The sequence below is a fragment of the Macrobrachium nipponense genome, chromosome 8 (genome assembly GCF_015104395.2).
Source record: "Macrobrachium nipponense isolate FS-2020 chromosome 8, ASM1510439v2, whole genome shotgun sequence".
In the NCBI taxonomy this organism is placed as follows: domain Eukaryota; kingdom Metazoa; phylum Arthropoda; class Malacostraca; order Decapoda; family Palaemonidae; genus Macrobrachium; species Macrobrachium nipponense.
This window is the reverse complement of record NC_087203.1, coordinates 44595611-44614459: the sequence shown is the minus strand read 5'-3', so window position 1 is coordinate 44614459 and position 18849 is coordinate 44595611. Positions and strand designations below refer to the sequence as shown.

The 18849-nt window shown below is 35.6% G+C and overlaps 1 protein-coding gene across 2 annotated transcripts in view; it reads right to left on the bottom strand.

Annotated features, from left to right (window-relative positions):
• Positions 1 to 1737: 1737 nt before the first annotated feature.
• Positions 1738 to 18849, bottom strand: part of LOC135222728 (eukaryotic translation initiation factor 4E-like) — a 28964-nt gene continuing 11852 nt past the window's right edge. For both annotated transcript variants that reach the window (XM_064260941.1, XM_064260940.1), the window contains 4 exons: positions 11336 to 11523; positions 8249 to 8426; positions 7263 to 7402; positions 1738 to 4375 (listed from right to left, as the gene is read on the bottom strand). In XM_064260941.1, the coding sequence (XP_064117011.1) occupies positions 4261 to 4375; positions 7263 to 7402; positions 8249 to 8426; positions 11336 to 11523 (621 nt within the window). In that variant the 3' untranslated portion in view covers positions 1738 to 4260. The remainder of the gene's footprint in view (positions 4376 to 7262; positions 7403 to 8248; positions 8427 to 11335; positions 11524 to 18849) is intronic.

Below are 18849 nucleotides of genomic sequence, written 5' to 3'. Positions count from 1 at the left end.
ACACTTTCTTGTTCCAGCCAATGCTAACAAGAAATCTTCAACACCTGGTCTGAGATGTTGGGTCCACTTTAGGGATCGATAAGGACTTGTAAGAAAGTGAGATTTTACTCTTTGTTGAGGGTCAAATTTCTGTCTGATGAACTTTGTAGGGTTCTTATGGTGCACGAATGAGGCTGCTAAAGACTTGGGTCAAATCTTAGTTAAGGGGCTCAAGTTCTTTTTGGATGGATGTATGAGATTTAGGTCTAAGACCTGGGATTCAGCCCAAAGTTCTTTTTGGGAACAATATTTTTCAAAACTTCAAAGGACCATAGAGAACAAGTAAAGTAGCCCTGTAACCCTTAGTGGCTGAAACAGAAAGCGTCTCCCTACAGAGGATTATGAGGAAGTCAACGACTTGCTGAATAGAAGTTCTGGCTGGAGAACCCTACACCAATCACAGGAGAGGCCCCATTTCCCCTGGCTGTATAGATTTCCCAAGATAGCCAGGCATCTCTGTTGCTGCTCTGAAAAAAGCCTCTCACTTGCAAAAGACACAATAGTCTTCAACCTTGAAGAAACAGGGACCCTACAAATCGGTGGAGCCTTTTAATGTGCGGTTGGCAAGGATTGTGCCAGGGAGAATATCTCTCAGTGCCTCGGTCAGAAGGGCCAGCAGGTCGGGATAACAGTTGGCGTGAGTCCACAAGGTAGCCACCAGGGTCTTTCTGAGGTTCCAAATGGTCTCAAGAATGTTGCAGAGCACCTTCTGCTGCGATCCAGGGATCCAGGACAACCAAACAAATTGCCTGCAGTTTCTTGTTGTATCGGGTTGTAAAAAGATCTATTATTGGCCTTCCCCTACAAATTGAACAATTTTTCTGCTACCTTCAGGTGTAGTGACCACTGTTCCTAATATTTTACCCTGATTACTCGTGCTTGTCTGCCACAAGTGCATTCCTCTTGCCTGGAATGTATCTGGCTGGAAGATTCACTGCGTGAGTCACCACTCACTCGTTTGTTGACATATGCCACCACCATGTTATTGTCAGACATTAGAACCACGGAGTGGCCTGTCACTGAAACAACTGAAAGGCTAAAGAAGCCTCCTATGGTCAGGCTCCTGTAATCCAGCCACCATGCCAAGTCCTGTCTCACTTCCTTTTGAGATAGTAACTCTGAAGGTGAAGGAAAAATCCTTTGATGGGGACCAAAACTTTCAATCTTCATAGAAGAGATCAAGGGTTAGACATCTGTGAGGAACAAGCTTCTCCAGGGATGATAGGCGACCTAGAACCATCTACCGCGGATGTGCGGGTTGTCTGGAAGAAGATTTGAACAATGGTCTTGAAGAATTCTAACCTCTTACATCCTTGGTGTCAGATTAATGGATTAATTTAACTGGTCCTGCTGCATTGCTAATGGATTAATTTAATCAGTTATGCTGCACTAATTTTTATATCCTCCTCGAGTGGTTCCCATAAAAAGCTACTGTAGAGGGGTTGAACAAAGTTTTTATCCTTTCTCACGGTAGCATTGCCACGTTATGTACATAGTACAGTATTATCTGGTCCCTCTATTCTACCACTGGGACCTTGCCATTGTTGAAACTGGTGAATTGGAACAGTGTGCTCAATTGGAGAACATTTCCATCATTCCATACACCCCACCTGCTGTCTGTAACAACTTAATGTTTAAGTCCACCAGATAATCAACCAGTGGTTTCACTATATGCCTTCAGGATTAAATTATACTAAATTCTTAACACCTATTTTATTACAAAAAAAGAGGTATGTCTACAACTATATATTTTTTTTAAATTTTAATATTTTGTAAGAAAGAAATTCCTTTAGTTTCTGTAAATGTAGTGATGATGGATGATCTTTTCAAGTCACAGATAAGGCATGAGAGAAAAAGTCTAGCTATGTATCCATTCTTTTAGTAGTAAATATAAAACCTGGAACTTTTCCCCTAATGCAAACCACTAGAGTGGAATCATAGCTAGTTAAAATTTAATATAGGAACAAAGTCTACATAAACATCCAACACCATGTCTGGAAGTTTCAAGACAAGCAAGATTACCATCATTGACTAAGCCATGAAACAAATGTGACTTCCCACCATTCTTATTCACTATATAAAGCTGGTGAAAAATAGCCAGCCATCTTTACATAAAATATAAAGTAAACTTTAAACCTCCAAGAGAGCTCAATAAGAGCAAACTTGATACATTTATGTACATGTATTATGAAATAATTTAATGGGGTTATCACAGAATTTTACAGACACCCTTTGCATGTTCTTTGAAAATCTTCTCTACATTTTTCATTACTTGATGTAAGTAGGTGCTGTTTTTTAACCTGCAATACAGACATGACCCCACCTATAGTCTATTTTCTTTTTATGGCAAAATTGCACTACGAAGTATCCAGCAGTTTGACAATTGTTGAGTGTTCTATGTCAAGACACTGTCTTATGCTAAATATAATTTACTGGGTAATCTCAATGAAAGCTGCTTTTAACCAATTTTACCATTAATTATGTTGTGACTGTTGATACTCCGAATTGTAAAACTATAGAAAATGTTGACTCATGAATTGTGAAACCATGAAAAAATGTGATACTTGTTCCCAAGTCAAAGATTTTAAATGGGTTTTGGATAAAAAATATTAATTACAGAATATTTTTATGCTATATAACAAAGTTACTCTATGTTAAATCAGTCAACCATCATCATCAAGCTGCAGACCGCTTCTAAGTGCATTTTTTACACTAAAAAAAGTAGAGTATAGGCTTCACAGCTGATAAACCATATTAATTGGGGTAGTAAGCAAAATTTATTGAGTCTTTTACAACAGTACTTGAAAAACAACAAAATTCTATGTGGTTCATCACCTTCATTTCACTTTCAGGCATTTGATAGGCTTTGGCCAAAAACTTTGGGAGATGCAAAGGTCTTGAGTGTAAAGCTTGTACAAATTGAGAGAAAACATAAGAGGGTGTGGGTGACTTCAGAGGCAATGGAGCTCGCATTCAACAGAGCTAAGCAACATTTCCCTATGCAAATAAGACAACCTCCTGAAACAAGCTTAAAACAAATGCAAGAGGTTCACCTCTGCTTCTAAGCAAAAAAAAAAATAATAATAAAAAATCATTGCATGTGGAACTACTGCAATAACTTCTTATAAATTCCTTATCAAACTACTATACTACAAAATCCTTACTGCATCATGTTCCATATGCTATGACTTTTGAGATAAAAGTTTATTAGGTGCTCACCTTTATTCCTTTGATTTACAATTTTCTAACCCACCTTCCTATACACTACTTGACAACCATAGAATTCTGTCTCACTTTGAAAGCCAACAAACTTCCAGTAGCAAGTTCCATGATAACAGCCATATCATTAGTGGTGAACATAATTGTGTAATGCTACACAAATGTTTTCCTGTGGGTATGCAGAGGCATTCACTTATTGTGTAATTAGATACATATTAGACACACAATGTCAAGCTAAAGTTCACTTTCTAATACACCACAATTCATAAATTATATACAAAAATACCCAATGATTAATAGAAATAGTGATTTATTTCAGGGAATTGGAAAATTTTTGCTAAATGAATATTTGCTGTAGAGAATTCCAGCATTAATTTTTTTTTTCTTTTTACTTTAGCAACAATATTCCTCCCAAGCTTAAATAAAAGTAACAAGCAACATTGTAAATAAATTAACTACAAAAACAAATAGGCTATTTTCAATTTACATACTGTACTCTCCTGTATTATGTAATTTTAAATGGATAAGTAAAACAAAAACTCTGGCTATAACTATACTCCATACAATGCAAGATACTGTTTAGTCTTTAAAAATTTGATCAAACGTTTCACATGAATAACAAACCAACAGAGAAATCACTGAATTGCTTGTAAAGCATTATCCCTTTCCTTAGAACTGTTATCGAAAATCAATAAATACATGAAAAATGTTATTAGTACTCAAAATTTTTGTTTTACTTGTCCAGATCAACTTTCATTTACACTAACCACAAAACTGGATTGCTCAACATGTAGTCTTCTTCAGTCCATAACTGGAAAATGCTGCATTTAACTAGTTAAAGTAATGCATACTCTTACTAATTCTCCAAGGTATCAAGTTTTTCCTGACTGCAACAAAGTACATACATATATATATAGGAATCAAGAAACATATGAACATAAAAAAGGCTAACTGTTGCATCTCCACAATGTAAATAAGGGAAACTATAATTAACTGCAGTTGTCAGACAGTAAATCTGTTCTTAGCAGTTGATCCAGATTTAACCATTGTATCTGTGTGAGCCTGAAAGCCAATGTTGATCATTCGTGGGATGCATAGACGTTCTTTCAGTGTGTGCCTGAAAAGCAGAGAAAACCATTTCTTGACAAAATTTAGTCACCCTGAAGATATCACACAATACAAGAACTATAGTGTAATTGCTTTATGATATATTAGCAAGCAAGATCAAATTTCTGATTTTATTTTTGATATTCCAAAATTGCAAAGTTCAAAAGTTCTGTGGGCCCCACAGTGGCGTGGTCGGTTTTGGTCTTGGCCTGGCCACCATCTTGTGGCGAGGAGGTTTCAATTCTCGGGCATTCCACTGAGGGGTCAGAGATGTGTGTTTCTGGTGATAAAAAGTTCACTCTCGACATGGTTTGGAAGTTATGTAAAGCTGTTGGTCCCGTTGCTGAATAACCACTGGACCCATGCAACGTAAAAAACCATACAACCAAAGGTCAAAGTCAATCATAAGCTTCACATCATTTCCCTTTGTGGGATTAGCTGTGCAACAGGCCCTCTCTACTCTATTCCATGGAATCCTATCTATTGTCTTTCCCATACCCTTTTTTGAGGATTTCCTATGCCTTCCAAAAGTTCATCCTGATGCTTTAACTGCTTTCCTGACCTAACTGTTCTTCCTCACCCCTTCTCACCACTTGTCCAAACCATGTCTACTTGTAATATGATCCTTCCACTATAACTGGTAATCTTTTCTGCTGCATAGAACTTGTGTACCAGTGGTAGACAACCTGGATGTGTCAAATAGGACCTAAAAAGAGGATCAAATATAATAGCTAACTTTTTCCTTAAGCTTGCTGGTTGTCAGCAACCAAAGGTCATTATTGAAGTCACATCATGTTCTAGGTCCAAGTGTTCAAGAAAATTAATGTCTTTGGAAATAAAATTGTTTTGTTAAAAGAAAAATTATAAAAGGAGAAACCACAGTACTGTATACAAAACCTAGTGTTAAGTTCAGGTCTCCCTGCACTCAAAAGTTTGTATAGCTTTAGCTCTTGCTACCTTTATATAATTTATGAAATTTCTGTTAACATAATAATTCAGCTCGTTCTCTGGTTCAAACTTCTTTTACTATAAATAATTCTGCTTGAAGTGTTAATTCTTGTAACTTTTTACTTTCTTAAGCACCTTTCGTTACTTTCATAAATATTTACAGGGGATCTTTAATGTATGAATTAGGAAAAGTTCTGTATAAAATATCCTTATGGGTCTATTACCAGGAGTCGACTGTGGTTAATTACTACAGCAGTGATAACAATACATGGCAACATATCTGTTAATCTGAAATTGATATAAAATTAGGCCAAGGGCTAAGCACTGGGACCTATGAAGTCAAGAGTGCTGAAACTGAAATTGACAATAAAAGGTTCGAAAGGTAGTGTAAAGGAGGAAAACCACGCAGAGCCCAACCTTCAGCTAAATTAATGTTGAACCTCTTTAACTTTGAATTCTGTGGTTCTGCACATTGTTGAACCTGTAACAGTGGTGCTACCCCTCCAATACCTGTTTATACTACAGCCAAACATCTTGGTGACCTAGTCCTGTTATTTTCACATATTCAGCTGTACTTTAACTCATGATATCATCCAAGCCTATTTCTGACATTACAAGTTGGTTCTATGCACACGCTACCTTATTTAATATGATTTCAGATCATATTATTTTGTGTATACGTATTTTTAGTTTCCAGTCATAGTACGACATCAAGGGCTTAAAAAAAAAAAAAAAAAAAAAAAAAAAAAAAAAAAAAAAAACTTATGGGCAAAATTAATTACTATTTTCTCCCAAGAATGGTCAGACTGGAGATGTTAACGAAACTAACAAAACGATGAACAAATCTAAGATTTTCAATGAAATTCTCATCCTCTAATTATTTATCAATAACAGACTCGAATATCACAAATAACTTTTCTGTGACTAGTCTAAAAAGTGGCTACAGGTTATTTCCAGCTTTCTAAAATGATTTTCTGCTAATTTAACGTACGTATTACCTTCCTTTAAATAATTTTGAGCTGTTTACAATAACCTGATTATCAATGCAACTAAGAGAAAACAGCTTATTAAAAACAATTCAACACAAAAAAGCTCTGCATTTGATGGCAAAATGAAGAATAATTTCTGGTGGGATTTGCATTTTGTATTGAATGATTACATCTCTCTCATATAAGCACCAAGGAGTTTCAGCCAACAACGTCTGATCTAAGCACATATATATATATATATATAGGCAAAAAATTATGAACAGGTTAAAACATTTCACCAGTAAAACCATCATCTATTATAATTGTCAACTGAGCATTAGAGAGAGATAAAAAAGGGGGGGTCCCACTCATTCAGTGTTAACATTAAGTGACTGGTCAGATGATAGATAAAACTAAAGAAAAGCACCATGATGGAACATAATGAGGTAAGGCTATGCAGAAAGTTGGCAACAATAATTCAATTGCAGGCATTCATCACAGTGGCAAATTAAGTGTTGTCGACAGTGAAAAGTGCTTATAATGTGGTTTGAGCTCTGACCTAATGAAGGTGTTGGCAATTCTTGGAAGATGCTTGTTGAGCAGGCCAAAAAATGCCTTTTTCTGAAGCATTAATGTTAGTATTGCATCCCATCTTAAGCTTGGTTCTACCTAGCGAACACAACAATATATATGTGGAATAAGCATTAGGTTAATATAGGTTCCCCTAAAGGTCTCAAATGGTAATTTCTGTAGTGCAGCAATGGCCAGGTCCAAATGTTGCTAAATTACAAAGGTCCAACTTGTAATAGCATGCATGCTGTGTCAGCTTCTCAACTCTTCTAGCTATGGAAAATTGGTTCCTATTTCTATTGGTTTTACTTAACAGCTGTATGGTCCATTTGTAAAGACAAATTTTCAAAAAAGAAAATCATAAGGAACCATTTACCTGTAGATAACATGACTAAATCCATAAAAACTTACCCAATCTTCAAAATGCTTTCGCTTTTCTTGGCGTCAGCTGTCCACACACCTATTTTGTCACCTTTGCTCCGAACATTTACCACGGCACCACAGACCTCATCACTGTGATCTTCAAAAGCTTCACCAATCAAAAGCAAGAGCTGTAAATAGTTTTTTTTTTTTAAATTTAAGAGGACAAACACCTGACACTCCAACCACTTAAAATGTTGAATAGTGCTGAAATCTGTCACTGAACATGTCCACAGCAATATGATTGAACTACCAAGAGTGAATCTATGAGAAGTTTAAAGGATGAAATTTAGAGATGTCAAAAGTCAAGGCTGAATCTTTCAGAGATCTGCTTTCGATCAATCACGAAATGGCGATAGGTGCAACTATGGAAGTGTCTGGCCAAGAAAAAATCCTGGTGCCAAGGATCTCCTCTTAACTTGAAACATGAAAGCTCCACAAATATAAATAAAAGAAAGCTCCATAAAAATATAAATAATTGGCTTTAAATAGTTATCAGGGCCAGATGTGGTAGGAGGGACAATTTCAAGTCCAAATTTAACACAGCTAATTGTGATCATAAGATAGATTGCCTATAACCCATGATCTGACACTGAATAATATAAAAAATTTACTTGTTACTGTAGTTGCAACACTAAGATTTACGAGTTGAACCCTTTTTTTTTTTTTTTTTTTTCTGGTTAAGTGATCCTCGGTTACAAATTATAAGTTCTTCCATGATATGGTAATAACTATTATTGCCAGATACCAGTAAATCTCTCTATTTTTTTTTTATTTTTTTTTTTTACTATTATTTTTCACCTTATTTTCCATTTGACTTCTATTAGCATGACACAAATACAAACATGGTGAAAATTATATTATTCTATTTCAAAATGCTCAAATATCCTTAGGTCTGCTGGACATACTTCTATAGACTTCAGTTACTGGTAATTCCAGAATATTTCATGATTTAAACAAATTTATAAAGTACTCACCACTTCCATCCAGAAATTGTCCAGTTCTGTTGATCTCTGCTGCTTGTTTAGGTTTATTAGCCACCTTCCGCCACTTTTATTGTGACTGTCTTCCCACATAGGTTTTATACCATGCTTAAACATTGAATAATCACAGCCTACTTTAAGTCGTGATGCAGGTTCTATATGATTATAAAGCCTGAAAAAAATAAATTCATTTCATAAGCCTTTTGTGGTTTAGGGTGGTGGCCACTAAAGCAAAATAAACTGAAATATTTTGAGGTTTTTTAAAATGGTCGGTAGAAAATAACCCACATTTGTATAAATAGTAGGATGCATAGGGTAAGGGGCCCACTGGGGACACGCAGCCTGGTGGATACATATTTTTCTTAACGATAACTTTGAGAATCCCAGAGATATGTTCAATGTTGGAAAATTGAAACTAAGAATCCCAGAGAGATGTTCAATGTTGGAAAATTAAGTCTTAAACATATACTATTTACACTGAAAACAAAAAAATAATACTTAGAGCCATACCTTTTTCATATCTAATTTTCTTTACAGATTATAAATACAGGTTATAACCAACAATTTTAATATAAAAGAAGAGATAAATTAAAATCATGCCTAAATCTCTTTCCCTTCTTCGGCAAGGGGTTGTTGAGCTATATATTTGCAGTCGGCAACAGCCACAGAAAATTTGTTTCAACTTCACAAAAGTATTAAATCTGCAATACTGTATGACCTAATTCAGTAATCCCTGTGCACAATCCTTTATCCAAAATCATTGGGCCAGATGTGTTACGATTTTTGGAATTTTTCTGAATTTGGAGCTCTAGAAAATTTTTTTTTTTTTGTTTTTTCATTATAGTACTGATTCATTATGCTTATTATTTATATTAATGCGAGATACTAATTAAGATCAATAATAAAATAGTTGGACAATTACGACCATATGTTCACTAACACGTTACTATTATTTTCAACAAAAACATTCCGTTGAAAGTAAAGTGTTAGATTCTTGTTCTCATAAAAAAAATAATTATATAAAGCAAATTTATTGAGTTATCTTCACCAGCAGCCGTCAATCATGATCATGAAAGCTTTTAAACTTGGTACCATACACATTATTTGTGATCGAAATGTCTATAAATAGAACAGAAGTAAATGGCTATCATTGGCTAACACCCCTCCATGGTAACCAGCCAGTCAATCAGATTTTTTAGCTGTACGTACAGTACGTATTCTGTCCGAGAAAGAAAGTTTTGCATGTTTGAAGCTGACAATGACGCAAGTGCATGTTTTAAATACAGCGCACAGTTTTTAATAGTAAAGATGCATTACCCGTCCTACACTTTAATACGTTATGAATACACAGTGTGTGCATGAGTTAATACCCATTGAAAGAGTTATTTAGGCCTGTGAGGTTTGGCAGTTCTACAATTATTTTATCTACTTGGGATTTTGTAAGAAAAGGCATTTCAGTAGCAGTAAACAACCAAATGCCTAGGGTCAGCCGTTAGCGTGCCGAACCACCCACCTTATGAATTGATACGTTACTCTAAAAATAAAAAACCTTATGAATTGATACGTTACTCTCCAAACAAAGGTTTTTAAAGCTTTTTAGCTTTTAGAATATCAGATAAAGGATTGTGAAGTATAATTAGCTAATATACATAAATATTTGCCTCTTAAGTCATTTACATTGTACAGAGTAGATTTTAATTTTGTAAAAACCGTAATTTTTTTAATGACATAAGCTCCAGGAAGTACCTAGACAGGGTCTATTCAGTATTAATTCTATGAAAATAATGTTTTGAAATATAAATTTTTCATTTTATATGGTTAGTCAAATATATACATACCTTTTTCCATCAGGCAATGTAAGAAAGTATTCATATTTTTCCATTAGATCAATGACTACTAATATGTAGTCTGTTTTTGTATTTAGTAATGTTTTTTGCTCTCAATTTACTTATTAAAAGTTAAACTTTCATTTTATGTAATTATTTCTTCTTTGATAAAGGTGTACCCAACATGAAGTTGAAAATTTTGCGTCTCCACTAAGCCATGTGCATAATGCAGCCGAACCAAATTCATCAATAACTCATTGACTATTAATGATAATCCAATTTTGACTGAAACACGAAATACAAAAACTTACGAATACATACCTAAATCACAACTTAGAACTTGAATAAATATGGAAAATCAAGAGAGCTATAAGCGATGAAAGAAAAACTCCAAGCGAAATGCATGTCCATTGGCCCCTTTACCCTATTTGGTCATAACTTTCATTAAAAAGTTTATATACTAAATTGATTGTTGGCTCCTTTTCCCCAAACTAAAGTAGATGACATCACCAAAGCAACATATGTCACCTTGAAACCTTAGCCAAAGACACAAAAGCACAGAGTCAAAACGTCCCAACTTCGGCAAGCCTTTTTAAGTTCCCAGTTCCAACTGCCAAATGTCCATTTTTCTGCCAATTTATTAAAATTTTATAAAAAAAATTCTTTACTTGCATGAAAAAAATTTCATAATACCTAAAATGAATTCATTATATTTTCACTATGCATACCAAAAACTTTCGCTAAGACTTCTTAACTTCTATTTGTTGTCTACACAGGGACTTGTATCATATTAGTAATTTCATACCATTTGAGTATCTAGTACTGTAGTATAGAGTAGGCGTTAATTTTTCTTTTTAATTACTGAAAGGGGCAAAAAATTACTGCTCACAAGATGGGTTTTTGGGCTAAATTCAATGCATCATGTCTTTATTCAATACGAAAAAGCACAATCATACCTCGTTAAAAGATTTTCCTTCCTAAATACTATTTCATCATGCTTTTATAAAAAGAATTGACGATATTTACGAATCAAAACCCAACATTAAGACAAACACATGGTCAATATGTAATTAAAAACGAAGCAAGTGACTGAGATAAGCATTGACCTTTAAAAACACATTTGAAAATTCCCTAACCCTAAAATAACAATTTTGAAAAAGTTGCCAAAAATCAAGCTATCTGTTTACACCTCAACTTTTAATTTCTGTATGTATAATCAAAAGAAACGGCAAATTGCAACAATAATAAAACTTACGCCCAAAAGTCCTCAACAGTAGTGAAACTAGCAATTTCAACTTGGCAATCCTCCCAGGAACGATTTGTCTCTATCTTGAAGAACCATAGAGTCCATGTATTTTGTAGAGGATGCTTAATTACAAGCTCTGGAGAAGCATCTTGCTGTTCTGCACCTTCTTCTCCAGTTTTTGGTGGGGCCTTGTCATTCTGAAAGATTAAAATCAGAACAATCATTACACAATGTGTACAACTTTTTAACAATTAGAGCATCTGAAGTTCATTAACAGTAAATGGAAAGAATAGGAACTGAAAACCCTGTAATGACTGGTGAGCAAAGATTATTCGTAGAGCATTTCTGTTACCTTCAGAGAATTCTAATGCAGCACTTGAGAAGCAGCAAGAGACCAAGCAGATGCAACAAGGATGAAATGTGCCAAAATATGCAGATAAAAATGAACCATTACTAGAGAGCAAAAACTTAAAAAAGGCCTGTACTATTCGAAACAGTAAAAACATGGGCACTAACAAGGAAAAGTGAAGAGATTTTGAAAAGGTGCGACTACAGATGTCTCATGGCTGTTGTAAGGTGGGAAAATTGTAGTAAGAATGGAGAACCCTTGTAGAAATGTGGCATCAAGAGAGGACAAATTAAAAGACTGAGATAGTTTGGACATGTGATGAGATAAGGGACAGTAGGACAAAAAATCACTAACTATTAAAGTAGCAAAGGAGAGACCTAAAGGAAGTCCTGAGAATTCAAGGCAAAATGGAGCAGATGGGAAATAAAGATGAAAGAGCACATAAAAGAAACAAGTGCAGAGACCTTATTTTCATACATTTAACCTTAAAACAAGTGAAAAACTTTTAGAAAAAGATGATGATGATGAATGATTATTAGAGAGAGAAGGAAAAGTGGTGAAATATCATGTGATATAACAACATATGATACTAAGCTTGGCTCTTTGCCAAAAGGCATAGTATAACAGTATAAGAGATATCTTAACCATTTTATATATGCTACTATGACAAGATTACATGAATATTTGTTCTGTATATTCCACATGCAAACCACCATAGGCCTTCCCATTAACTACTACTCAGAAGTAATTGGGATCCCTGTAGTTGTTCTTGTTTTTATTATATTAAAAGTGTAAACTTGTTAACTTACAACAGGTGATTACTAAATAACCATATTCTCAAACCTTGTACTTGGCCATAACTTTCCAGACTGAGTGAAGTGTACCTCAAGTAAAGAACTCAAACTCAAAACGTGAAAATTTATGGTATGTGAAAATTTATGGTACACAGGATACACCAAAGACTAAGGTTAAAGAATACTAACCATAAGACCTCAAATGACTCCACTCCCACAATACCTTGAAAAGAGACTTGAAAAGACGGTGTCCTGACTCATTAAGAAGCCATACAAAATGTGAATTAATGCAAGTATCTGCAATAAATGTGCAACATTTGACATAGGCCATGTCAGAGCAAATACAGCACACTGTTTTTGACCTACCAAATCAAAATTGCTTTAAAAGCAAGAGCTTTACCTCTGGTCTCAAAGTTTTCATAGATAACTTCAATCTTCAATTATGGTATTTTTCTTTTTTTAAGAAATCAACATTCCAAACTTTACCATAAGTGCAATGCATACCATAATGACATACAGAAAATCATTTCTAGTCAACTCTCTAATCCATCCAGCAATAAAGCAGTGGCTAATAAAAGGCTTCACAACTACTGACGACAGCACACTTCTCATTTTCACAGCACCTAAAGTGCTTCTTTCTTTCAAGAACACTGGTGCTGGCAGAAGTACTTCCCACTTCAAGGCTAAGATTTACTTTTACTATCACTACTATTCAAAATGAAAAAAAACATGGTAACAGTATAATTAGCTTACATACTTTACAGTACAGTATATTAGTTTACAGTACAGTATATTTTGTTACAAACTTTCACTGTACATGTGCCGATTTTACTATTCACAAACAACTTTAAAGCTGCATGATGAAATTCTAAAAAATTATTTTTTCTCCAAATTATAATTCACATTAATCTTTGTTGGATAAAACTTGTCTTAAAAGACAAAGATCCAGAAAGTTGTTGACATCTGAACATATGAATCATACAAATACCTATAAAAGCACATTTCTGCAGCAGCATGTGGCATTAATCCAATAATTTCTGGATACGAAGCTTAAAAACATTGGATAATTTCTAACATAAAACAGATAGCTTAGAATTAATGGTAACTGTTCACGACTGGCTATTTGTTAAGACTAACACCAACTTCAATTCATACTCTACCTGGGGTTTCATTAATTGGCATACAACTGCAAATTCCTGATGTCTACAAAACCAGTCTGTACAGCAAATATATTACCTGAACAGACTCAGGATGTTCCTAACACTACATCAACCATGAGTGTGTTCTACCCTCTTAAATACAAACTCTTGTTTGATATGTACTACAGAAAAAACTATAAATTTTAGTACATTATATATGTAATGTTATGCAATGAGAAAGGCACAAAATACTTCACAATTTACTAAAAAAAAAAAAAAAAAAAAAAAAAAAAAAAAAAAAAATTAATAAGCAGATAAATGCACTTGAACTGGTTAGCAAAAATTAGTTCAACCCCACTGTTCTCTATCCATTGCTCTTTCTGCCCAAAGATCAATGTCTCACCTCACTATAACTTCATGGGTCATCTACAGGTCTTCGTCCTTTCTCATCATATGTCTGAACCATCTAAATCCTTAAGGTCTTCAGCCTCTTTTTAACCTCTTGATAGCACATCTCACCCAATTTCTTTGTTCGGAATACAGTCTTCCCACCATATTGTGTCCAGGAATCTGACATTCTACATTCACAAATTTCCAGTGTTTCAGTAGCATTATTCTACTCTAATAGCAATTCTCAAAATTGGCATTTCTTGGTATTTTTCCTCAGTTCTCCTTAATAAGCTTACTACAAATTGCCCACAAAAACCTGTCACAAGTTAACAAAAACCAAGATACTTATTAACCATCCTTATGTTTCAACTGCCATACCTGCAGGGCTGGTGTTAATGCAAGTGGGCCTAATATTCAATTGGCAATTAACCATTTCTGCTGTGTAAGTATAGTAGGGTACAGTACACGGCTTATGTAACTTTGGTCTCATTCATCAAACTGTGACACTATACATTTTGGATGGCTTGCACATCTTCTCTAGTTTGTGTTGTTCTGCACATTTCGATCTACTTGGTGGATTAAATGAACGAAAATGTCAGGCCCCCAAAAACCCAATAACACTCGATACCTAGGTATACGAAAGATACAAAATGACAAATTTTCCAAGACAATTTGTATTTTTCATAGCTACAAACTTAATAAGATAAAGCTCCTTTGATCACTCTCCAAAACCCCTCATACTAGGGTAGAACACCACGGCAGGCCAACCCTCATCACGGTGGACGGGTCTTATTCACTCTATATTTAATTGGTGAAACAAGAATACAATTGCAATTCTAAGCATACCATTTAAAAGACTGAAGTTTCGTCAACATAATGTGATATATGAAAGCCCCATACGAACTAAAATAAGCATGTGAGCTCTTCGTAAAATATGTTTTCAAGGCAGTTTTGAAATCCAATATGGCGGCAACGTTTTGCATGGAAGGTTCTCATCAGTGACGGCCACCATCTTTCCCCAGCCTTCCCAGCACTCATTTGAACAATGTTAGCGTATATATGTAACGTTTATTGATCTTACTCAAGATTGCAGTTGTAATCAGCACAATAAAACAACATTTTGTTGCCTATATTAGTGAAAGTATGAAACTTGTTATTCCCGGGGTACGGGAGTCTTTAGGTATGGTTGGAAAACTGAATTCATTTTCTGAAACTTGTTATTCCCGGGGTATGGTTGGAACTGAAATTCATTCTTACCTTGTAATCGGTGGTTTTTATCCTTACTGCCATCACAACTGAAACTCCAGTGCTTATTTGATTGTAATTATACACATTTTGGTCTTAATTCACTCCACAGTGCACTTGAACCACGCTGTGGTTCCTGGTTCCTAAGCACTCACTCCGCAAACCCAGTACTAGCAGCAGACAACAACACTGATTATGAGATACAAAGCTTTATTCCCTTAATTGTTTACTTTACTCAATATTTAGTTTAACTTTACTTCAAAATGTTTATTTAATTCATGTCTATTATCCCTTTTTTGCAACCAAATTAACCCCAAAAATTACAAATGTTTCGGATGTATACTTACGAGCAGACGACGTGAGGAAAAATTACTCATCGTTGCCAATCTAGTGGAGCGTCACACATACGCCGATGCACTTACAAACTGTTTAGATGAATTCTAGTTGTCATAGTAATGCAGTAATGATAAAATTGCTGTAATATGTACGTATATAAAATACAAATAGATACGCTAATTTCACTTATTTCCCCAGTTTTGTGTAAGTCTTATACCTAGTTTGGAGGGTAAACACATACCAATTGACAACACTGATAAACAATTGAAGAGCGCAAAACGCCGCAAAGAATGCCGTAGTCCCCTTGAATAAGTGCTGGTAAGAGGTTGGTTTACGATTGTTGTGATGAAAGTGCCCCAGCGTCTATGGGTACAAGTGGTGTGCAGATTTAGCACAGGAAATGGGAAGTTTGTTGACACAAGTGACTCCGTAAACATCAAGATGGCGTCAATCTTCAAAAAATTTTTAGTTGCAAGTAAAAATTTCTAAAGCGTTTTGGTGAGATTTCCACTGCCGTAGCCACCCTTTTCACTACCCTCTGTTTAAATCTTAAAATTTGGCCTTAATTTCTAACTTTGGAGAAAATACTTACTTCGAAAGGAGAGTAGAGGTCTTTAGCTCCATTTCTCACCAACAAGTCGCGACTGATGCCCATCTCCGGGGTCAGGACGCGTTATAATGTACTTTTTCGGAGGGTGGCAAGCGTTGATTGTAGGTGGCCTGTTTGGCCTGCTGTGATGTTTTACCCTACTCCCTGCGCTAGTTTTCCCGCAAGCCTTCCACATGAGACTGAACCACATATCCTCGAGTATAGGGGGAAACATCACGACAGGCCAACCCTCATCACGGTAGACGGGTCTTATTCACTCGATATTTAATTGGTGAAACATGAATACAATTGCAACTCTAAGCATACCATTTAAAAGACTGAAGTTTCGTCAACATAGTGATATATGAAAGCCCCATACGAACTAAAATAAGCATGTGAGCTCTTCGTAAAATATGTTTTCAAGGCAGTTTTGAAATCCAATATGGCGGCTACGTTTTGCATGGACGGTTCTCATCAGTGACGGCCACCATCTTTCCCCAGCCTTCCCAGCACTCATTTGAACAATGTTAGCGTATGTATGTAACGTTTATTGATCTTACTCAAGATTGCAGTTGTAATCAGCACAATAAAACAACATTTTGTTGCCTATATTAGTGAAAGGATGAAACTTGTTATTCCCGGGGTTATGGTTGGAACTGAAATCATTCTTACCTTGTAATCGGCGGTTTTTATCCTTACTGCCATCACAACTGAAACTCCACAGTGCTTATTTGATTGTTATTATACACATTTTGGTCTCAGTTCACTCCACATTGCACTTTAAACCCGTTGCTGTTCCTGGTTTCTAAGCGCGCGCGCCATAAACACAATTTCGAACAGCAGACGACGACAGACGACGAAACTGCAAAGTTTTATTCCCTAAACTGTTTACTTTACTCGTTATTTAGTTTAAATTTACTATTTAAAATTTTGATTTAATTCATGTATATTATCCCTTTTTTGCAACCAAATTACCCCGAAAAATTACAGATATTTCTAAAGTAGATAAAATCAAATGTTTCTAACGTTTCCGTACATCTGGCTGCCGAAAACCATAGAGGAACGAATAGGTTTTTTTTTTTTTTTTGCTTTTTTGTTTTTGCTAGCACTTTTCATTGATTTCAGTCTTTATTAGTATTTTGAATTTCTTTAATAATCGTATGCCAGAAATAAATGTAACCTTTAATGTTTGCATGCTAAGAATGGCAAAATCATCGTTGCCACATTAGTGGAGGCTTCACACATACGCCGTTCCATTATTATCCTGTTAAGCGTCCGCCCCTGATGAGCTCGCTGCTAACGTACCGTCACGCTTTTTTTGTAATCAGCGATCATAGCACTGATGATAGTTTTTCAAAGTTAATATTGATTTTTATGCTTGTTATTCATACTGTAATTAACTATTAACTGTAGGAAATTCTCTCTCTCTCTCTCGGAGTCCAGTCACTCGGCAAAGAAAAGTCATCTTCACTCCCGCAATTGGAAGAAAATTTTGTATCATCACTGGAGGATTCAGAACTAGAGCTCTCATCATCAAATAGGTTATCAATATCACACTCCTCATCTAGTATTTGATTGATCTCACCTGAAGAAATATGCCTCCTCTTTGGGACATTCATTGTGAAAGACGCGAATCCAATTTGTCTCGATAAACGCCCGAAGCGTATTGAAAGAAAACCAACAGGGACAGGCAGTTTTCTAGCATAAGCGACCACCAGGAAAGAGTTGCCAGGCTGGAAATAAGTTTCCCATGTGCTGAGTGTGTTACCAAATGATGTTCCTACACTTTCTATACGAGTAAACGTATTATTACGGGGCTGACGGCTTGACAAGCACAGTTAAAGTCTTGAACGTAATATCCCGTTGAAGGCGCTACCGAGTAGATCGCGGTAAACGTATTATTACGTGGGTGACGCTTAACAGGTTATAAACTGTTTCCATGAATTCTAGTTGTCATAGTAATGCAATAATGATAAAATTGCTTTAATATTTATGTATATATACTTCCAATACATAGCCTAATTTCACCAATTTCAACGTTTTGTGTGTAGTCTTATACCCAGTTTGGAGGGTCAACACATACCGAATGCAACAGAGAGAGAGAGAGAGAGAGAGAGAGAGAGAGAGAGAGAGAGAGAGAGAGAGAGAGAGAGAAAGGAAGGCGGAGGAACGAAGAAGAAAAGGGATGGCGGTGGAGGGGGGGGGGGTTGGGGTGGGAGAGGGTAGGTGGAGCTTTATATGCGTGTTCGTATCCATTTTCTGCATAATGGAGTTTTTGTCTCTTGGTACAAGGACAAGTGTCGTTATTCTTTACGATTAGTGATTCACGATACCCTTATAAATTAAGGCACTGGGTGTAATGCACTATAGCAAAATCTCGTTCTGTTAAGAGTGTTCGTTACAGAAATAGGTATTGCCCAAAAACGTGCTTGCACTGTCTCTGAAACCCATAGTAGACATGCTGCTTAGTTGTCAATCAAGTTTTTATAACCAAGTATTTTTTACAAGCTAGCTATTGAATAAATTTGTATTTTTCTCAGTCAAAACATATGCCCCTCAATGCTAACTTTCCTCTTTTAACGACTTTCTGGTCATTGCAAATTCGGCCCCATAATTTCTTATGGTGCGAAAACAGACAGAGGCCCATGGACCGAAAACGATTGCGTCACACTACGGCGATA